This window comes from Athene cunicularia (genome assembly GCF_003259725.1).
Source record: "Athene cunicularia isolate RWA chromosome 4 unlocalized genomic scaffold, athCun1 chr4_part2, whole genome shotgun sequence".
In the NCBI taxonomy this organism is placed as follows: domain Eukaryota; kingdom Metazoa; phylum Chordata; class Aves; order Strigiformes; family Strigidae; genus Athene; species Athene cunicularia.
In genome coordinates this window covers 24946889-24967520 of record NW_020799099.1, presented here as the reverse complement: position 1 = coordinate 24967520, position 20632 = coordinate 24946889, and the positions used below count along the sequence as shown (strand labels likewise).

The 20632-nt window shown below is 35.6% G+C and overlaps 1 protein-coding gene across 6 annotated transcripts in view; it reads right to left on the bottom strand.

Moving 5' to 3' along the window:
* The window catches only part of ARFIP1 (ADP ribosylation factor interacting protein 1), a 38468-nt gene that overhangs the window by 7442 nt on the left and 10394 nt on the right, over window positions 1-20632 (bottom strand). The window contains exons 3-8 of one of the 6 annotated variants that reach the window (XM_026847487.1): window positions 16833-16947; window positions 14097-14192; window positions 12591-12700; window positions 8191-8412; window positions 4636-4793; window positions 1535-1709 (exon numbers count right to left, since the gene is read on the bottom strand). In XM_026847487.1, the coding sequence (XP_026703288.1) occupies window positions 1535-1709; window positions 4636-4793; window positions 8191-8412; window positions 12591-12700; window positions 14097-14192; window positions 16833-16947 (876 nt within the window). The remainder of the gene's footprint in view (window positions 1-1534; window positions 1710-4635; window positions 4794-8190; window positions 8413-12590; window positions 12701-14096; window positions 14193-16832; window positions 16948-20632) is intronic. The other 5 variants (XM_026847489.1, XM_026847488.1, XM_026847491.1 and 2 more) reach the window with 5 other exon arrangements.

Genomic DNA, 20632 nt, shown 5'->3' with positions numbered 1-20632 from the left:
GGGGGGGGGGGGGGAGAAAAGACACCTTCAGTATACCCATTTTCAACCTAGCATAGTGTTAAAACTCAGTTCTTATGAGCATTTTCTAATTTAAGTATAAATATCAGCATTCGGATTAAACTTCAGCTTGTTCAAAAAAAATTAATTTCCATATGAATTTTTCAATTTGAAAGTTAATTAACTACAAGTTCAGCAAGAACAACAAATGAAAATCAGGGCAATATCAGTTTTTAATCATCTGATGATCTGGTTTCATCAACTGTCCATGGCTACATGATTCCACCCCCCTGATCCTAACGCAAATGCCCATATGAAGTAACTGCTCAAGAGCTACATTTTTAGCATATATTGTTTTGAAAACCAAAAGGTTTGTCGATTTTCTCCACTTTTTTCTTCTTCTCATTTGTTGACGGTTCATGTTTCTTCCCTGTCTTCCATATTTATTCTAAGTAGCTAATGCAACTGCATATGTAATATATTCAAAAATTCAGAATAATAATCGGTTTTAATTGGTTTAGCTTGTCCCTATGATTTCCCCTTAAGATTTCCTCCTTCCATGCAAGGAGCATGATTTACTACTGTTGTCATTTGGGGCCACTCCTATATTCTCTGAGGCAAGGCAGTTGTTACCTACATTCAGATCTTTGAAATACATGCATTAACCATACTGAAAACGTTAACCCACTGCTAGATGTGGCAAACTGACATACTGATATCTTTTATGGGAGTTTTGATCATATTTTCCTCCCAAGACCTAGGAAACATATAGCTACAGATGATTACAATCATCTCATTTACTACCAGTAGGAACAAAAATCAGATCTTGAAAGACAATCATTTTTACATCCAATTGGAAACAATTTAGAAGGACTTGTTTATCAAAGAAAGCACAGTTTAAGTGTGTTCTCTATGGCAATTCTATTTTTGCCCGGCAGACAGAATAAGAGGGGTAAGAATCCCATCATTAAGAGGGTATAGATGAAATGGTACAGTTGGAATAAACACATATGGGGAAAAAACAACTTCATATGAACAATTCATGAGCCCTGTTTAAAATTAAGAAACTTTAAGGGCATTAAATATAGAAAGTTGCAGTTCTCAGTTCAAGTTATTAGTTTAAAGAAAGCTTAACTTTCTCTCACATTCTTTGTGCATATCCTCCATGACAGTGTTGTCAAATACAAGTATTACACTGAATGTTAAATCAGTAGTTATATGATTCATTTAACCATTAAATGCAATAAACTGGAAAAGTAATGTTTTTCCAAACTTGAAATCTCCCATATCAACAAGAAACTTACTGCCATCATGTATGCCATTTGTAGTTGGAGCAGCTTGAATAGGGACTTTTAAGGATGCCTACTTCAAAAGTGCATGCTCCAGTGATACAGCAAGAACTCAAAAAATTCCGCTTATTTTCTTTGCTTGCTCTGCTTTTAAATTAAGATGTATTTTAAGATCTAGCAACTAAATTTCTTGCAAAGCAGAAACTTAGAGGACAAAACTAAGTATAACATCAGAAGTTGTATCTTACCTTATTTTCTTCCAAAAATTTCAATTTAATAGATACATCATTACGCATTTTGTCGTATTTCTCTTTATGCACTTGAAACAGTTGTTGTGATTGCTCAATCTTTGGCAGAGTGTTTGCATCACGAGGGCCAAGATTCAGCTCTTCTAGGTCTGTTCGATAGGCATCATATTCAATCCTGAGAAGAAACAGGAGGAGGAAAAAAAAAAACCTAAAGGTAAAGCATCTTAAAACAGACCTCACATACAGAGCCAAGCACAATGGAAGATGAACAAAACAATCAACTATGGAAAAAAAATAAGAAACCCAGCAAGTTTTTTCCACCCTCTTCCTATTCATCAAGCAAGACCACCCCTTAGTACATTGTATAAAGCTGCCTGAAGTACATCCCCTGTTCTTGTTCCTGTCTCAGCCACATGCTCCCAACCTCTGTTTTGTGCTGGCTTCAGCAGTCAGGGCCTTTCCTGAGACATCTCTGCTTACTAACCCAGACAAAGCTAGTCAATTTTTTTTTCCAGGTTATTCTTCTGCTGGTAAATCAGTTCAGTGAAGAGTTTGTGTTGAGAGCAAGAGAAGCACCAAGAGCAGGACATCCCCTTTAAGCAAATGTTTAAGCAACGGCTCACTTCTACCAAACTGTCTTGAGGGTTTTTCAGCATGCTCTAGGCCTCTCTGTATATATTAATTGGAGGAATTTTACAGTTCTTCCACAAATAGTTTTGTGGGAACTTGTCTGCCTTATGGATAAACAGGCTGCAAAAAGATGATGCATTGTTTATACTCTACTGAGGACCTATCTTCTCCTAGAATCAGACTCTGGATCAATACCACCACTGAAGGAGATAAGGGAAGAGAAAGACAGAAAGGTAAGACTAACAGCTGGGTAAATATTTAAGCTAACTCTGCACCAAAGGTATATATCCCACTTCTAGGTTAAGACAGATGAAAAGTATGTTATAGTTTACTCTTGTTCTCACCAAATTATCTATCCCGAATACTGCCAGCAAAACCACAACCGATGTTTAGTATAGACTCTTGCCTGCAGATACCTGACAATTGTTTTAATTGAACCAGCTAGTCCTCGTATACCATTTAGTAAGAAAAGTTATAAACCTCCTTAATATCCTTCCATATTAAGACTACTATTTTATTACATGAATAAAAATTAACCAGTCATACCTTCTTCCTAATTTTAATGGGGGAAAAAAAAAGTGTCTTAAAAGTATTTTTTAATACAGAAGTTTGAATATTAGTTTTGTCTTCAAAAATATTAAGTAGTTTTTTTTTCAAGAAACGTTCATTTAAGTTAAGTTTTCTATTCATCAACATATAGCATATGTAAGTGGGGAAAAGCACCTATGGAACACTAGTAGTTTAAAGATTGTATCACTAAATTAATCTTCTGCCTTCCAGTGTTATATACAAGTCTACCAAACACTGGATCCTTGCTAGACAAACTATTTTTATAATTTAAATCATTATTGCAAGTGGATGAGACAAATGCAGTAACAGCCTCAAACTTTTTTCTTCCTCCTCTTACGCAACATGGGCTCCTTTGTTCACAGCCATCTAACACTTGACCAGGTAAACAATAACCAAAAATAACTTCAATGTCATGGGCAGCCCTGCCCAAAGCCTCACTCTTCGTTCCATACTTCTTTTGTAGCTTTCAAATAATGGAACCTAGCACATCAGCATACGAGAGATGCCAATTTTAATGGAACAAACCACCCTATTTCTGGATTTTCAAATATGCTTTCTCAAACTGGAAAGAAATCAACATTAAAAACTGGTTATAAAAATGAACTTTTCAGTTGGTATAACTGCCACAAAATAAAATGCAACATTTTCAGAGGTAAAAGGAGTAATATTGAGGGGTCTTCTTGATTCTCATTGACACTATGATTCAGGCTTTAAAGAGTTTATGACTTACTTCCAAAAGGAAACAAGCCAATAGAGTTGATAGAAGAAGGGAATAGATGAATGCTGAAGTGCTATTGGGGACAGGGAAGATGAGGCACAGAAAAAGATGTGACTTATTTTCACACTGCAAAATGATGGGCTGAATATGTAAGAGAAGAATCTTTGTAATTTATTTGCCTTATTGAAATAGCAAAATACTTTATTTCCTTAATGAACAGAAAGGGAAAGTAATGAAGGTATTTCAGGAGGGAAGAACCATATACTGAAAATGGCTGACAAGAACAATCATAGCAGATGTATTTTGCATAAATTTTCAAGGGGATACCTGGAAAATGTGAGAAGCATATTTTTTTTTTTTATAATACTTTAGTGTCAAATATAAAGCTATAGGTTATATTCATATTAATTCTGCCTTTTATACTTTTTGAAAGTTTACCTAAATATCAGAACAGTAACTTACTATACTGCCTATAAATAAGCATTAGAACAGAACAGTTAGAAGAAGAGGGGGAAAGAACCTCAAAACTCAAGCAGTTTGCAATTTTTGACAGCCCCCCCCCCCCCTTTAACCTATTAAGTGAATGAAAGAAAGTCAAAATGGAACCAAGCATCAGAAAGGACCACAAGTCCAAACCCTGGCAGGGAAAGGAACTTGGCTTTAAAGTACTATGCCATATCCAAAAGTAACCTTCTCCAGGGCAGGAAACCCATTATCTACTGCTAGATGTTATTTACTCACTAAGAAATTTCTTTTTTTATTTTCCCATTTCTGACCAAGCCTCCAACTCCTGAATAAAAATTGAAGTGTGAATTGCTCATATTGGGCATTAACAGAAGCATAAGATTAAATGTTTTTTAGTCAAAGAGACTTTTACCTATTGCAATGTAGCTGGATAAATCTTGCACTGCCACACTGCTTAGAAAGCCACCTTAACCCAGCAGGTAGGAAAAATAGCTATAATTAATTCTAGACCTAAGAAGTAAAATTAAGTCTACAACAGAACACTTACAAAACATTTGAAGGTATGTGGAATGAGGCAGTTAACTAAATCCTAATTATATTACAGTTGTGTTATAAGGTTTTTATCTGACACGTTAGTCACATAGAAGGACTAGCTGATACAAAGTCTGTTTCCTGAAGATTAGTTTGTAATGAAAACAGCTAGACACAGAATAGCTACCTGGCACTTTCATACTGTTTCACAGTCAATAATGTATCTTCAATTGTTTTATTCACCAATGTATTCACACTGGCAATAAAAAAGTTAATAGCCCCAAGAAGAGTTTCTCCATTTTTAGCTAGAAGTTTCTGCGTATCTGCATTGTAGCCAAACTCCTCCTATAAACAAAGAGCAGAGAAAACAAAACTGTAGATCATTTAAAGTCATAAAACTCATCACCAACTCTACAAAAAGTACAAACACACAGATGTGGCAGTTTTTCCACTTCTGTTTGGGTATGGTTATGATTAAACAGATACGATTTCAATCGTTCAGTTCACAGCTTTTGTGAAATCTCTCTAACATCAACAAACCATGGTTTACAATTTTGTTACCATATGCGATTTTAAATCCTGTCTTATAACGTGATTCTTCTGCACTTTGAAGTCTTGAATGTAACTTAAAAGGAAAGTGCGAATGTAATCTTTACACTGTCATTCAGCAGGGTTTTAATCCAGCATCTGGTTGTCTAGGTGATGCTTTAATGCCAACAGAGACACCACTACATTAAATACAGTATTGTAACTAAATTCACAAGGGCACACAGCATTAATTAGCTATTAAGTTTTATTCTTACATTCTGGAAAAGAGCACTGCAAAACACTCCAACATCTATCCCAGTTTAATAGACTGTAAATAACTGAAGAACAGAGCATTATAATGGATAGCAAATAAAAATGATAGTGTAGCTCAGCCATAAATTTTGAAGGGACAGGGCAAAATTATTTCCAAGGCTTTTCAGTCACATTTGGACATATGTTTGTTCATGTCTTTTTGTTAACAGCAGTGTAAGCCCTGACCAAGGCTGAAAAGATTTTTCCGAATGCATGGATGCCAAACAAGTCCAATTATTATATTTATGTCATCCATATGGCATCTTCATATTCTGCAGATGGGAGTTCTCAGAAAAGAGTACAATCTCTGGTTGTAATGGCTGTAAAACACACTACGTTCATATTTGGAACTCGGTCTTCTTAGGCTTGCACACTGCCAACAACTGACTCAGAAGTGCTGCATTCTCCCAGTTCCCTTTCATCTGTCTAGAACACAAACACCAAAGCCAAATGATATTTCATGTTAACATTAATGACTTCACAAGGGTAAGGGTAATGGGCAATGGTAAGGGAAGAATGCTCTAGTAAAGGAGGTGCAGTGGAAGTGAGCAATTTGAAGGGGAAGAAAAAAAGGAAGAGAATTTAGGGCAATTTTTCATGAGCTAAGCCCTGTAAAAACTGCTAAAAATCTGTTGCCTTTGCTTTGCACAGCTGCCTCAGTGGCAAAAGCAGCCAGTCTACAGGTCTAGCTGAAATTTTAAAAAGTATTTTCCAGCTGGCTTTGCTCTAACATTACCAGCTACACAGTAACACAAGTGCTGGCATAGGGAAAAAATCCAGAGCATACAGGCAGACAACAGCAGCAGGACTGTCCCTTTCAGCAGTGTTTAGTCCCATCTCTTTTCCCTCCTGCAGGCAAGACTGCAATTAGTTTTCCACCCAGATCACTGCAAACCCAAATGAGCAATACTACCAATTCAAAGGCAGGGGGTAAGAAGGATGGGACCGTAGTGGCCTGCAGTACTGAGAAACATGCTAGCCACCAAAACTATCTTTCTACCGACTGGTTCATAGAGTTTCATATAAAAACTGAGTTTTGTCCATGACTTCTGTAGATACCTCTTACAAAACAAGGCAGGAAATCCTTCTGTATCAAGAGTTTAAACTCAGTTCATACTCTATGCACGGGTCAAAATTGGAATTCATCTGTCTATATAATTGGAGGCACATAAGCCTGGAACCAGCAGTTATCTTTATATCCAAAAGCAAAATAGCAAAACATTCACATTAAGTAATACCTCTATAGATACCACACTGAGATCTCATTTTGTTATCATGTATAAAATAATATTACCTTAAGAACTGGTGTGGGTTTTGATTTATTTTTAAACATATACTATTATCACATTAAACATTAAAGACTAACTGTTCAGAAACTTTACTTTTAGTCTTGCACAAGTTTTAGAGGCAATAATGCTATCCAAACACCTAAGAATAGGCCAGGCTACAGATAGTAACAGAGTAAAAATTAAACAACAGGGAAACACCAAGAGGAAAGAGACAAACATCAGGCAAGTCTCCAAGAGGCAAAGGTTAGATAACTTTTATTACAGCAGCAGAAACCTTTATTTGATTTTCATCAGCAGCCCCATTCAATAATCTACACAAGAGATGAATGAATGAAACAGATTCCAAGACCAGTACAAGATGCTGAAAGAACCTGGAAGAACAGCATTAGAAGTTACAAGCTACTCGGGGGGGGGGGGGGGGGGGGTAAAGAAGAGCATGATGCCAAATTTAATCTCTGTTTCAGAAGAAACATCCAGCTTCAGCACATACTTCACAACAATCACTAAGTTCTGCCACAAACCACAGTCTGTATTTGTGTTAAGAGTAAACTGGTTATTACAAATGTCTTTTAGCAGATTATTTAATTTCTTAGCTGCTAGAAGTGCTCTACTTGCACAGATTTTCATCTGTCAGACTTCAATATTAAAAATTCCTGTACTCCAGTGCAGGAGTCTCAAATTTTTTTCAGCTACCTTTCAGTTACGATTCCTCTCTGCATCTATGAACTTCACCTCCTCCCTTAATGGACAACCATGAAAAGGGAAAAATAAACAGACAGAGGTTAAATTTAATAATCACAGAGATAATTCAGGCTGTTTTCAGCAGCTATGTTTTAGCGAACCGTTAATCTCTTAATACTGGTTTTCCAAAGGATCAGTAGCAGTATGAAACTGCTTTAACTTCGGAAGTACAGAACAATCAATGCAGAAGCAAGCCAGCTACTATGTTTTGTATGCAACATCCACTTTTTCTTTACAGCAGACAGTTTTATTATCAGCAACAAAAAGTGCTAGTGTTACATAAACTTCTAAACCAAGGAATCATAATAACCCAAATGCAGATATCTAAAGATTACCTCTCTTGCTTATAAACGTCAAACAACATAATGTAGTCCTATTAGCAGCAAGATGCTGATTAAAACAGGACTTTGAGATGAAATCTCAAAGCTTAAATATGCTACAGAAAAATAATTTACTCATATTCAATGTGCATAAGTGAAGTCATGTGCCCTATTCTATTTAGTCCCAGGCGTATTCCCCAAAGACATCCTGTAATTGAAATGACGTTAACACCCTGGAACACTCTGATGACATTTCATTAGAAGCAAAATTAATAGTAAAATACATTTTCTATACAAAGGAAAGTTGTTGGTTCTTGAGTCCAACCATCAACTAAAGGCAAACATTTAATAAACAATAAACAACTAAAGTAATTTCAATAATTTCCTATACTTGTAAGTGAATTACATAAGCTTTTAACACAAGGAGCTTGTAATATACTGTTCAGTACAGTGTTTAGAGAAGTAGCTGCTAACTACTATATTCCCCACACGAGTCAATTAGGCTTATCTTCATCTCTGCCATTTTATTTTTTAACACTATAAAAGTCTTACATGAAGTTCCAATGATTTCAAACTCAGGTCAGCAAATGCATCTCCAAGTTGCCTTTGGGTATGTACCATCTGGAAGAGTTGTGTGGATAGCGTCTGTGCCAGTCTCAAGATATTTTCGTATTTTTTTTTGTTATCTCTCAATATATCTATTTGAGCTTCTAGTTCCAGATCTACTGTTCTTGAGCCACGACCCAATTTTTCAGAGATGATCTGACGTGTACACTGTGGGGGGAAAAATTAAATTATAAAGAATCAAGTATACTCAAGACAACACAGCATACACCCATTTTCAGCTTCAAGGGATGTATAATTACACACAATTCTTTCACAATCACCCCTCCCAATATAAGTTTGCACAACAAACTGAAAAAACAACACACTCCTTAGAAGTTTATCAGGACTCAGCAAGAACAGCTGGACAAGTCTCAACTCCTACCAAGATGAATATTCAAGTTAACAAATCAAGAGCATAACTAATTGTTTCTCAAGTAAAAGAACACTTATCTCTTTTTAGGTTTGGTGAATCTCATTAAGTTAAAAGAGGCAATTTAGACCACTGCATTAAAGTCAGTTAATGGGAGTATTACTAGTACTACATAAAAATATCTAGTTATCTTTGGGCTTTGTCTACTAACTATCCAATTCCAGATCATGCATATTATGTTTTCTGAAGCTGACTGGGACACTGGAAACTCCTACTGAGAAATGTGTAAAACTGCTAAAGTGTATTTCTCATTATTTACACATATATAAAATGGAGTTGATTGTCTCAAAGACTTATGATTTCTATCACAAGTCAAATTCTTAACAGATTTGCAGTTCATTAACACAGAGAATGTGCTCTTACAAGGCTGTAGACACTTTCACCCAGCGAGTGGCTGCTACAGCTCTGGCTGCTATCACATTCCACTTATCTGTGACACCTTCTCTGCCAGAGATTTGAGCCCAACTTGGCAGTGAGCGTCCCAAGATGTATGCTGGGGTTTCCCTTGACTGAAACACAGGAGAAGCCATTTGCAAAGCAGATGTATACCAAAGTCATACAATTTCTCTACAGAAAGCGGGAATTATTAACTGTTACAGTAAGTTACTTGAAGTTCATCTGTGGGCCCAAGAGGTGAAGAGATAACAAAGTTACACATATGAAGAATTACTGTTAGAAACAGAATTACAAGGAAATGTAGTTAGTAGTCAAGGCCACAACTATTCTGAAGGAACTTAACCTAAATGCAAAGCTGCTATTTTGCTAGGTGAAATAATGCCCAAGCCCGACTTGTATCACATTCCCCAAATAGATTACAGCACTGGATTTCCCAGGGTTTCCTGGGAAATTAGAGGACTTCAGTTTAATCCAGTCTTCACTATATCCAAAGGAGATACACATTTAACCTGCTACAAGTTTTATGTCCTTTCTGAAATTAATAGACAAACACTGGAAAGACTTGAGAATGATCAAGCAGAACAAGTTGGTCATAACTCATAACCTTTAGATTGGAAGGTACAGACTATTTGGGCTACTTCATTAGATTCAACCAATTAACAAGAAAGAGCACAGCTATTTGTCTGTCAAGAATGAGAAATTTGGGAGACCATAACAAATCAATTAACAAGAAAGAACACAGCAGACATTTGTCTGTCAAGAATGGAGAAATTTGGGAGGGCATAACAAATCATATCAAAACAGAATACAACTTTACTACCAAAGTCTGCAACAGAAATTGCAAAATACAGCTTAGCAATGAGTGCGGTCACAACATAAATAAGCATTTCACTAGGAACTATGGAAGTAATCGATAAATATTAGCTGTTTTCCAAAAAAGCTGAGACAAACACACACACCCCTGTGGAAATGCAAGAGAAAAATCTGAATCACGTAAGGCAAAATTTTTGGCAGCAAGAATAAATTAAAGGAAGGAGTTATTTTCAACCAAAGAGTATTTGCTTCAGAAGCTACAGCAAAACACCTAAAAAACCCCAGCAGTGACAAGTGAGGAAAAACAAGTAACTAGAAAGACTTATACTGCATACTTTGTTAGACTGAGATGGGGCTAAAGTTGAACGCTAAGACTGAACAGGAATAACTGAGAAACAAGATGCACCTATCTATTTTGAATTATTCTGGTTCTAAGCAGACTACTACAGACACACAAGTTGCTGTACATTATCACTAGCAAACAGAGAAAATTCCACACATTAGTTCCATTTTGCTTTGTTCTAAAAGAGTATCTAAAAAGAATACTCTCCTGAATAAGACCACACTCTTCAAAAAGAAGTCACACGAGGCAAAGTTTAAGAAAAACAACTATCAAAGAAAAACCACCAAATTACATTTTAGAGAAATGTATTTTAAATTGCATATGTTAAAATACAAACAAACATTACTGGACATGTCTCAAATAGTAGCCTACTATTAAAGAGAGGCTTGTAAAACAGGTACATTTGGTTTTTTTCCTCAAAGTTTAAGAAGTTGTATGAAAAACAAAAAGATAAAACTTTTCATCAGAATTACTGAAAGTCAAGAAGAGTCACAACTTTCTTGTGCCTATGTCTTTTTGCTAAACTGAAAACTCCTTTCTCATCCGAAGGGGGAGGCAGGGGAAGGGCACAGAATAGAAAAAGCTCTTGCTGCTAGATTACGGAAAGAAGAGCACTTTCTTTTGATGCTGACTCATGATTACTAGTGAGCATAAGATTGGAGTGAAGAGCAACAGTAGTTGCAAAAGCAACAGAATAATCTTACCAAGTTATAAATTATGGGAAAAAGTTAAATGCAGTCTACAAAAATTCATGGTTAGGCTAGAAAAAGAGCAGCTTTAACCCCCTGTGATTTTCAACTGTAAAGAGTTTCTCAAAACAGAAATAAAAGTGGGAGACAATAAAAGCAACTGTGTCTCATTCAGAAATGCATACTGGACAAAAAACCCCCAAGGTACTCAAAATATAGAGAAGCATACTTGATCATCTCTTCACAGATAGGTATGACTTCTGAACATATCCAATAATTTAGATTCCACAACTCCTGATACAGACACCATGACAAATTACTCCAGATTCCTAAAGAACTTCCTAACTGCAAGTTGCACCACTAACTCCACTTGCTGATTAATGTCTGGCACATCGAATAGCATTTCAGCTGCTGATCTCCCTCCACTAACGACTTACTCCTGCCCTTTATTTCTTGCATCTTCTAACCTATGATAAAGTTAGCTATTACAAGATAAGGAGGAGACTTCTTCCCATGACCCAGGGGTTCCCATGGTTCCCAGGGGAACCAAAGCAAGACAGTATGTCCACAAGCTGAAATACTGTCCTTAATCAAATTAAATATGCTTTTTGTACCTAGCTGACATATAAAGTGTTTTCAAATGTATGGCATCTCCAGGGATATTTGCATAATACTCCCTCAACTCCAAATGAATTCATAAGGTCTCTCTGAACAACCTTATTCCTCCAAAAAAGCCTAACTTCTGATTCTAACACAAACAGCAGCGTAAGCATCTACCAGTGGATAGAATGTCTTCATCCCTGCTTCCCATCCTCACTGGGGAGGAAGTCCTTATCTGGACTTAAGAACACTAGAGGAATTCAGATCTCTGTTTTACTAGGGAAGTGTTTTCCACGGATTCTTAATTTCTTCAAGGTCTGAGATGTAGATCCCACTGATGCATAACCCACCTGTCCAGACCTCTGTCATTTAAGTTGCAGGCATAACAAAAAGCTGTTTTTCAAAACTGGTCTTTCTTTGAAACTCCTAACAGTAATGTATCCCTGACAATTGCTCCTCACCCTAAGGCTTTTTAACGAGAGTCACTTCTGGCTATCTGGTGTGCTTTAAGCACCTTTTCTTTATTCTTTTGTTATTATTTTTTAATTTCACCAAATCCCAGTTGACGACAAAGCATCATATAAAACACACATGAATTGAAGCAACAATTCCAACACTAAGAAAGAGCAATCAGCCAAGACAGAACAAAACCATCAGAATAGCAATTAACAAGTATGGAACTTGTAGATGGGCCTGACTTTTTCCTATCAGATAAAATTTTATTATATCAGCAATCAACTGAAAAATAGCAAAGATTTCATTACAAGCACTGGTGCTGAAACTTGTGCATTCTGTATGTTGGAGGGGACATTAGAAAAGGAATACATTCTTTACCTCACTAAATCAATAATAGCCTATGAAAGATTTTCCACTTAAAACCAGGGATTTAAAAAGGCTTACAAAGAATGCTACACTTGGAAGAAAATTAAGCCTTCTCTATGCATTCTTGGTTACGCTCACTGCAACAACAGATTACTTTCATAGTACAATACTTTGAAAGCTTTAGTCCAATCCAGTAGCAAGCTCATTTCTAGAATACATACATACACACACACACAAATATATGCCTGCATACCTTGTAAGTGTTTAGGCTCCACTTTCTCACCAATTCCAATTTTTCCATTGCTGGATTCTTTACTTCATCTGCTAAAACAACAGGTCCACTTTTCTGCTGAGCTCTGCCCCCTACATCAGAGACAAAGCAAATCTTCAAGGCCTTCGCTTTTGTTTTAAGGAATGGAAGGTTTGTGCGTGCAAAAGCAGAGCAAGGTGACAGTTAGAACTTCAGATGAATTTGCAGATTTTCAAAATCAATCCCATAAAGAATAATTTTTAAACTGATATGAAGTGAGTATATCTCTCAGTATTTCATGTAGTAGTAAGCTGAATAAAGCTTACCTGAATGCAAGGAATTTTACTAACCAAACTTAAAATAGTTTATTTCTTAATCTATCTTTTAAAATTACAACAGTTGAACACCTTGGATTCAGTCAATCTAAAAGTTTGTTTGCAACCTGCAGACCATTAAATGAAAATTTTCAACATATAAAAACTGTTGTCACAGAGTACAACTAATAGATTTCAAAACAGATTTTTTCTTCTCCAGTGAACGTCATCCTTTCCAGAAGATGTGTTCAGCCAATATTTAACTTATTTCAGCTTTATTAGCTCATTGTATTAGGACTAATTAACCACCAGTGTAAAAACAGCAACAGAAAACATTTAGCAACAAATTAAAATATCTAGGGCAAATCACCACATATTAATTGCCAATACTTAGCATTCTCTAGCTAGTATGAGATACCATGTGGATTCTAAGTTTTAATTTTGCAAAAATATGTCCTAGTGTCATAAATAGTAAGAACTGCAAAGCACTATTACTTTTTAAGCAACATTTTTATTTACTCACGTACAATTCAGACCACCTCTAATCCCTGCTGCTACTTACAGTCACCTTAGACTTGCCAAGTTATTTATATAAATAAGAGTTTGGAAAAAAGTCCATACAGATGCCTCAAGATACTCCTTTAGCATCAAGCTCTACTATGTTCTTTATGTCTTCAAAACACTGTGCAAACGTTAAGTAATTAATCCTCTCAACACCCTTATGAGGTAACTGAATAGGTTTTCTCCTTTTATATAGGAGGAAACAGACAAAGATGTTAAGTAATTTGCCCACAGGCAAAAAATGAGTCAAGTGGCAAAGCCCAGTTTGGGTGTTGTGAATTCCTAATGGCCACCTCATACTCTATTCTACTGGAATACATGATCATTTTGGCAAAAAATCTCAAAAATTTCAGTTTTAACCTAAACAAAAGATTTTGGATACTCCCATTTTAGCTACTCTTCGTTATTATTGATATTTAGTAATTATTTTTTTAAATTCTATGGAGCAAAAAGCAGCATACAGAAAGGGAAGCGGAGGTTACTTTTGTGAACCATTAAAAGACAGAAATGCAAGCCACCAAAAAACCCCAGAAGTTGTATTTCCAACTAACAGTAAATCAAATTATTAGAGACACGGAGGAGTTAGTACAGTGTCAGCAGAGACAAGGGCGTTATCCATTCAATGCTATGGTACCTGTGGGAATAATTAAATCACAACCTTGTCCAGCCAGTCTGCTAGCTGCTGCACTGCTAGGAGATATAACAGATGATTTGGGTGATGCTGAGGAACCTGAAAAGGGGACATATTTAACCATGAAAATCCATCACCTCCCCTTAGAAGACAATGTGCACTTTTTCTCCAAAACAAAGAAACATTTGCTTCAGCAACACAATAAATAGAAGCATTCACAGAAAAGTTGCTGGAATTTCTGATGGAAATGCTTTTTAAGAGGTGCAGCTGTTCATATGAACTACTCCAAGTTTTCATGATTTAATCTTTTTCTCTATGTCATGATGCCAAACTTTTTTGTGAGAGTAAATACAACTAAGAGCTTCACTAAAGTATATACTATCAACCAAAAATTCCACAGAAGATTGTTATATACAGATTCCACTACTGAAAACTTCTTGAGATCTAGGTAGATTTCACTCTGCACTATCACTGAATGGTACTCACAGCATTAAGGGGTGAAGTAAAATTTCAGATATACCCGATTAACATCTGCTTCTACATCTGTGTAAACACACAGCAATTAGCTATTCTGAAGATCATACGAGCTATTAGCTGTTAAAGTGTGTAATCTCCTTTCCGAAAGAAAGATTTTACAGCACTTGCTTGCTCTCTTTAAAAGAAAAAAAACCCCAAAACAAAACAAGCCCAACTTCAAGTTACCTGCACCATGTACGTTCTCCAAACTGGTTTAGGATTATGATTTTCAGAGCTTTGCAACTCTTTCATACCACACAGATGTGAAGTGGCATTCTTATGAAATTTTCAGGATTTAAAAACCAAATTAGCTATCTCTCTGTAATGATGAGTAAAGATCATATGGCAGGGATGACTTTTATTGTTTTTGCTGAGAAATTCCAAGATACTTCAAGGGCTGACTGTGCTGGGGGGAAGGGAAATCAAACCTAAAGTCTAGCAGTTTCAACTGAATTCAGTTACCAGCAACACCAAAAATACCACTTAGTGTAACTGAATCAACAATCAGCTCTTGCCTTTTAAACATACTACAGAGCACTACTAACACAGCATATGCAAATCCAATGATTTGGATTCAACTGCACAGAAAAGATGATATTAAAAGATAGCTCACTTGTTGTGTCCTTGTGTAGCGATACATTGCATAAGAGCTGCAACTGGATTCATCCAGGCATAAAACTCTGACTGCAAGATCCTGCTAAAGGCCTAAAGACTGAATCACTTCAGCAAGCGAGCCAAGACAAGCAGTTTAAAAAATCCTTATCATTTGACAGAGTATTAATGCAGCCTTATGCATGCTTCATCATTCAACATCCTCCCAAATCCTAAAAGCTCTTCCCCTCCAGTATTGTCTACTTTGCATTCAAAAATGAAGCCCTAATAAGGACACTCAGAAGACACAATATTAAGTAATAGGGCAATCGTTCTACTTCTGTCCATAGTTTCATGAGAAGCCTTAGTTTCTACTATTTCTCTCTCTCCCCCAGATTTAAAGAATTACAAAAAATCTAAAGAAAATATAGAAAAACTGTGATATTTGAAGTGTTAAAAATTACATGTCCAAAGCTCATCATTTGTGTACATAACTTTCCACAGAACACTTGTATTTCAAACATATTACTGTAGCTTGAAACACATCTTATGACACTTCTTCCCTTAACAGCTAATGCACTTACCCTCTGCAACAGTTATCCTGCTAATAGAATACAAAACCCCAAGAACAGTGAGCAGTTTGCCATCTGCCTGGTTTTACCTAGATATTTTGACAATTTCAAAGGCTTAAAGAAACCACAGCATTTACTTTGTAATATATGTAAAGTACAGCATGTGAATCACTGTTTTCATAAGCAGAGAATTTTACCAAACAGGAAGCGAAGCAAAATGTAAATTAAATCTATGACTACAAAGAGACTTATTTTCACAGCTGATCATTTCAAACCTTTCAAATTCAGAAGCTGTCGAAGCTATTCATTAAAATAATACTTTCACATACTATATCGCGGCACACTCTTGTTCTTAGTTGGGAAACACTGACAATACTGGCTTGTTTATCACTTCGTATTTCTCATTATATAATACTAGCTTAGATTCTTGAAAGCATACATTAATATTTGCATAGTGAATTAAATATTAACTAAAATCCTCATGCTATAAACAACCACAACTCTGTGCTGAGAAAATATGTGGACACTGTTTCATTAGATAGTACTAGGAAAGAGAGACTCAAAGCATTATCATCCTTAACAATACATTAAAGTAATATATGTCTCCTTTTTTGTTATAGTGCACAAGTCTCAGAGGCAAAGAAGAATTCCACTCATTCATCTGCTCCAGGTAAGTGAACTGTGTATCAAGAACTAAATAACTCTTCCCTTATGTTTCAAATCAGAATGATACCTGCAACAGTTAAAGAAAACTTCAATGAAATTTAATAGTAAAATTCCTCAGTTTGACATCATTTCAAGGTGCTCAAGGACCTCCTTTCCTGTGAATGCAGACCAATTTACCACTAGTCTCCACTAGTCCTTTGACAGATACAAGTGTAGCATATATTCTCTATTTTAACAACTCAGAGAAGATAAACAGGTTGCCACTAATGCACATTTCAATGTGTACATTTACACCAAAATGCTCAAAGCGGCTACAGGACATTGTGTTCCTGACCATACAAAAATATGCACAGATATTTAAAACTGAGAAATAAAGACACAAAAAAGCAGTTACCTTTACCTGGAAATGGTCCTGCCTCAATGACTCCCTCTTTGGTGCTGTCAAAGCCATGAGATGTTATTTTGGTTTCAGAAAGTCCAAGTCCAACTGGTAATGAACGTTTCAAGTCCTTCAAAATATTTCAATAAAAATGGAAAATTAATGTTAAAAAGAAAAAAAAAGATAGAAGTGACTCAAAAGTATTATAATGCAATTTCAGCAGCTCTCAGAGAAGCAATTCTGCCTTTAGCCTGGAATGTCTTCACTGGTGTCACAGCATTCTACTGCAATGCACAAATAAAACAGAAATGAATGAGAAACACTGTAAGTACAGCTTGTGCATTTATTCTGTATTTTTTTTATACTGATGAACAACTAGAATGGCATCTCTTAGAACAACAGTTATCAAAAGTGTGGCCCACAACATCATGTTAAGTGGGCTGAAGCTGGTCCAAACAGCCATATCAGTTTAATGTTTCCAGTTAAAAACTGTCAGGGGTACAGAATGATCTAAGACTAAGCAGACAACATTTTACAAACCAAAAAAATGTGGAAGCAACTATCACAATGTTAAAGATTAAAACAAATTAAGCAATAAATAGCTTTAAAATTCATAGCATTAACTTCTACAAATAGCACATGAAATCTCTTTAATATTTGACATGGGAGAAATATCCAGAAATGCATTACTTCAACAGCTTCCTTCTAAGCACCTACTCTACATCACAGCACAAATTTGCTATTTACTTCTGTTTGCTTTTGAAACTCATTGATTTAAAATCACCTGAGATCACCTTGTTTACCTTGTGAGAGTTAGATTTAACTACTACAACCAACTTTCAGGCAACTGAAGTCTTTACAGAAACCAAATGCAGGCCTGAACTATGAATTCAAATACATACTGTCCTACTGACCATTTTTACTTTCTTACCCACCCCTACCAATAGCTCCCAGAGGTTTCCTGGACTATGTTTCCAGCCATCCAGTTGAAGTTTAAGCCTCTGATGTTATGGAATACACTTAGTGCTTTAAAAAAACGTTCAGGTATTCAAAGCAATTTAAAACCACTAACTTGTAAAAGTACAAAGTGAGTGAAAATCTACTCTGAAAGGGAAAGCAAAAAGGTAAAATACACTTACAAAAAATAAGCATCAAGAAACTGGAAAACTGGCAGTTTCTGGAGTCAGGTACTCTTTTGCATCCCCTCTGCTTCCATACAGAGGCAAAAAAGATAAAGGAGCAATAGTGAAATTTGCAGGGAAAACCTATACATAATTCTAAGATGTCAGTGTCTGCACATATGCAGTAACTACTTATTATATATGCAATGCTTCTAATTGAAATGTTCTAATGAAAACACAACCTTTAAAATCCAATCCTTGTTTGACATGTGACTGTAGCCATTTGATCCACAAACCAGAAACAACCTAGTGCATAAGGTTGTTTCAAGGTTGTCAAGAACTAGCTTGGGATCATGTTCCCCACAGATGTAGTTAGCTGTCTTTAGCTTAAGACAAACTCCCAGGAAGAATTAAAAAGGAAGAGCTAAACATATGAATTCCAGAAGAACAGAAGTCTTGTTGACATTGAAAACCCACGATGTTACTTCAATCAGAGTAACCAATTCCTATAGCCATACTTTGACTTGCATGAACTGTTTATTTAATAACAGATTATACTATATTTGTATGTCTAAAGCATTATACAAAAAAGGAAAAATAAACAGCATGAACAACAAATAGTAGTCGCATGCAGAACCTGATCTCAGACTAAGCATATCACAATATTGGATACATGCTGTTTTCAGTCTTCACAACTGACTTAACACTGATGCTTCCATTTAAGTACTTGCAGTTGGTGGTATGCTGGAAAGCCTTTGCTTCAACTTAGTTTAGCTAACAGATAGAGTCCATTTAACTCAAAATGTAGCAAGTCACTAAGAGATGAAAAAGCAGAGAGACTTGAAAAAGGATAACCAGATTGCAGAGAAGATGCACTGATTTAACAAAATGGACATGGCATCAATTTTTTTTTTCCCCCTGAAGGCACCTTGGCACATTGTATAGTTTTCATAAATATCTAAATCTGTAGTCAAACAAATGTAGACAGCTAACCTGCTTAAGCACGTTTGCAATAGGAATCTAAGCAATCATCTGTATTTAAGGTTAAAATACATCTGCTTCGTAAAGACAAAAGTTTATATCTAAACTTAAGCAATTGTACTTCTTCTGTACATTCAACTTAATTCTAATTTTCAGCTAAACACAAGCTGAACAAGCTACAGAGTTAAATAAATCAGAATATTACAACACATACTTCTTTTAAATAACCTGGTATTTGGATCATGAAAATTATTAAGATCTACAATTGTGTATATATACACATCAGGGTTTTTTACATAAATATATACATAAGTGTGTATATATACACAAATGCATATTTGTTCAAAGAGATACACACTTTTTTCATTGGGTAAAAGGCAAAGTTCAGTGCAAAAAACTGCATTCAAACCTGTTTCTAAACATCTATATTAACCAGTTGAAATATACCCTGCTGAGGAAAGATATTATTGCATGTGAATTTAAAAAAGATTTGTCATTTGTAGATTTATACCAGAAATATTTATGACTGGAATTATCATCAAAAAGTTGGTGATCATCAAAACGCTACCTTTCTGTTGTTTATAAACATGCAAATTACTGTTCAGTGGAGACACACTTCTGTATGTAAACTTCAATTTTTAACACATCACTATTACAAGTGATTGTTGTTTTGGGGGGGTTGGTTGGTTGTTTTGGGGGTTTGTTTTGTTGTTATTAGGGTTTTTTTCCACACAAGTGTAGATAAACAAAAAAGCTACCCAAAAATCTGTAATCCTTCTAACAAAGCAATTTATTCCTTCAATAATTTACAAAGAAGGATAATTTAGAAAGAGCCTTAGAGCAAAAGACATGCATAAAACTTAACCTTTAAGAGAGGGTATGACAGTACTTGAGGAGATTTTAGAGTGGTAAGAAGGCAACATAAGTAGCTTTCTTTTTTGTTCCCACCAAACATAGGTTTGCTGTTATAACACAGGAAGCAAGGACAGATTTCTCTACTACAATAAGGTGATTAGATTTTGACTATGTGTTGCTCTTGTAGCTAAGAGGAAGACAGATGATCAGAAGATCTGCTTTCAAATTTGTGATTTCCCCCCTTCTTTGTAAAAGGGAAATCCAGCCTTTAGAATTCAAACATTGTTGATACATTTCAAAACCACAAATCTGTTAAGCTATCACCATCTCAAGGAAAAAAATTGCTTCATTGATAATTTTTAATTTTACGATGCTGAAAACCACTACCTGTTTATAAAATTACCATCTAGCAGAAGTATTTTAATGCTGGAACTTCACTGAGACACAGAGCTAGAGGTATTAAAACCCTACAACTCAAAAGATTCCCCAGTAGTCAAAAGGTTGGACTACTCATCCCATTCTCAGCCATTTAGCACACTGAAGGCTCAAAGAAGCAAAAGCATGAAATATAGGTACACAGAACAGCTGCAGTAGCTTAATTAGGTCTAGTCAAGACAGTGTAAAACTATTGTATAGAGCATTTAAGCCACTTCAAACCTTTGTTAAAATCCCATTTTAGTTAGTTTAAATCACCATATTAAACTAAATATATTTTAGTAAGGTTAGGTTTATTTACATGACTAACAGGGAAATTAATCAGTTTATTATACAGATCATGTAGATGAACCAGTATGAATTGTTGACATATCAATCCTGTTGAGACAGTAGACACAGCAAAGAAGTCACTCAGAACACATG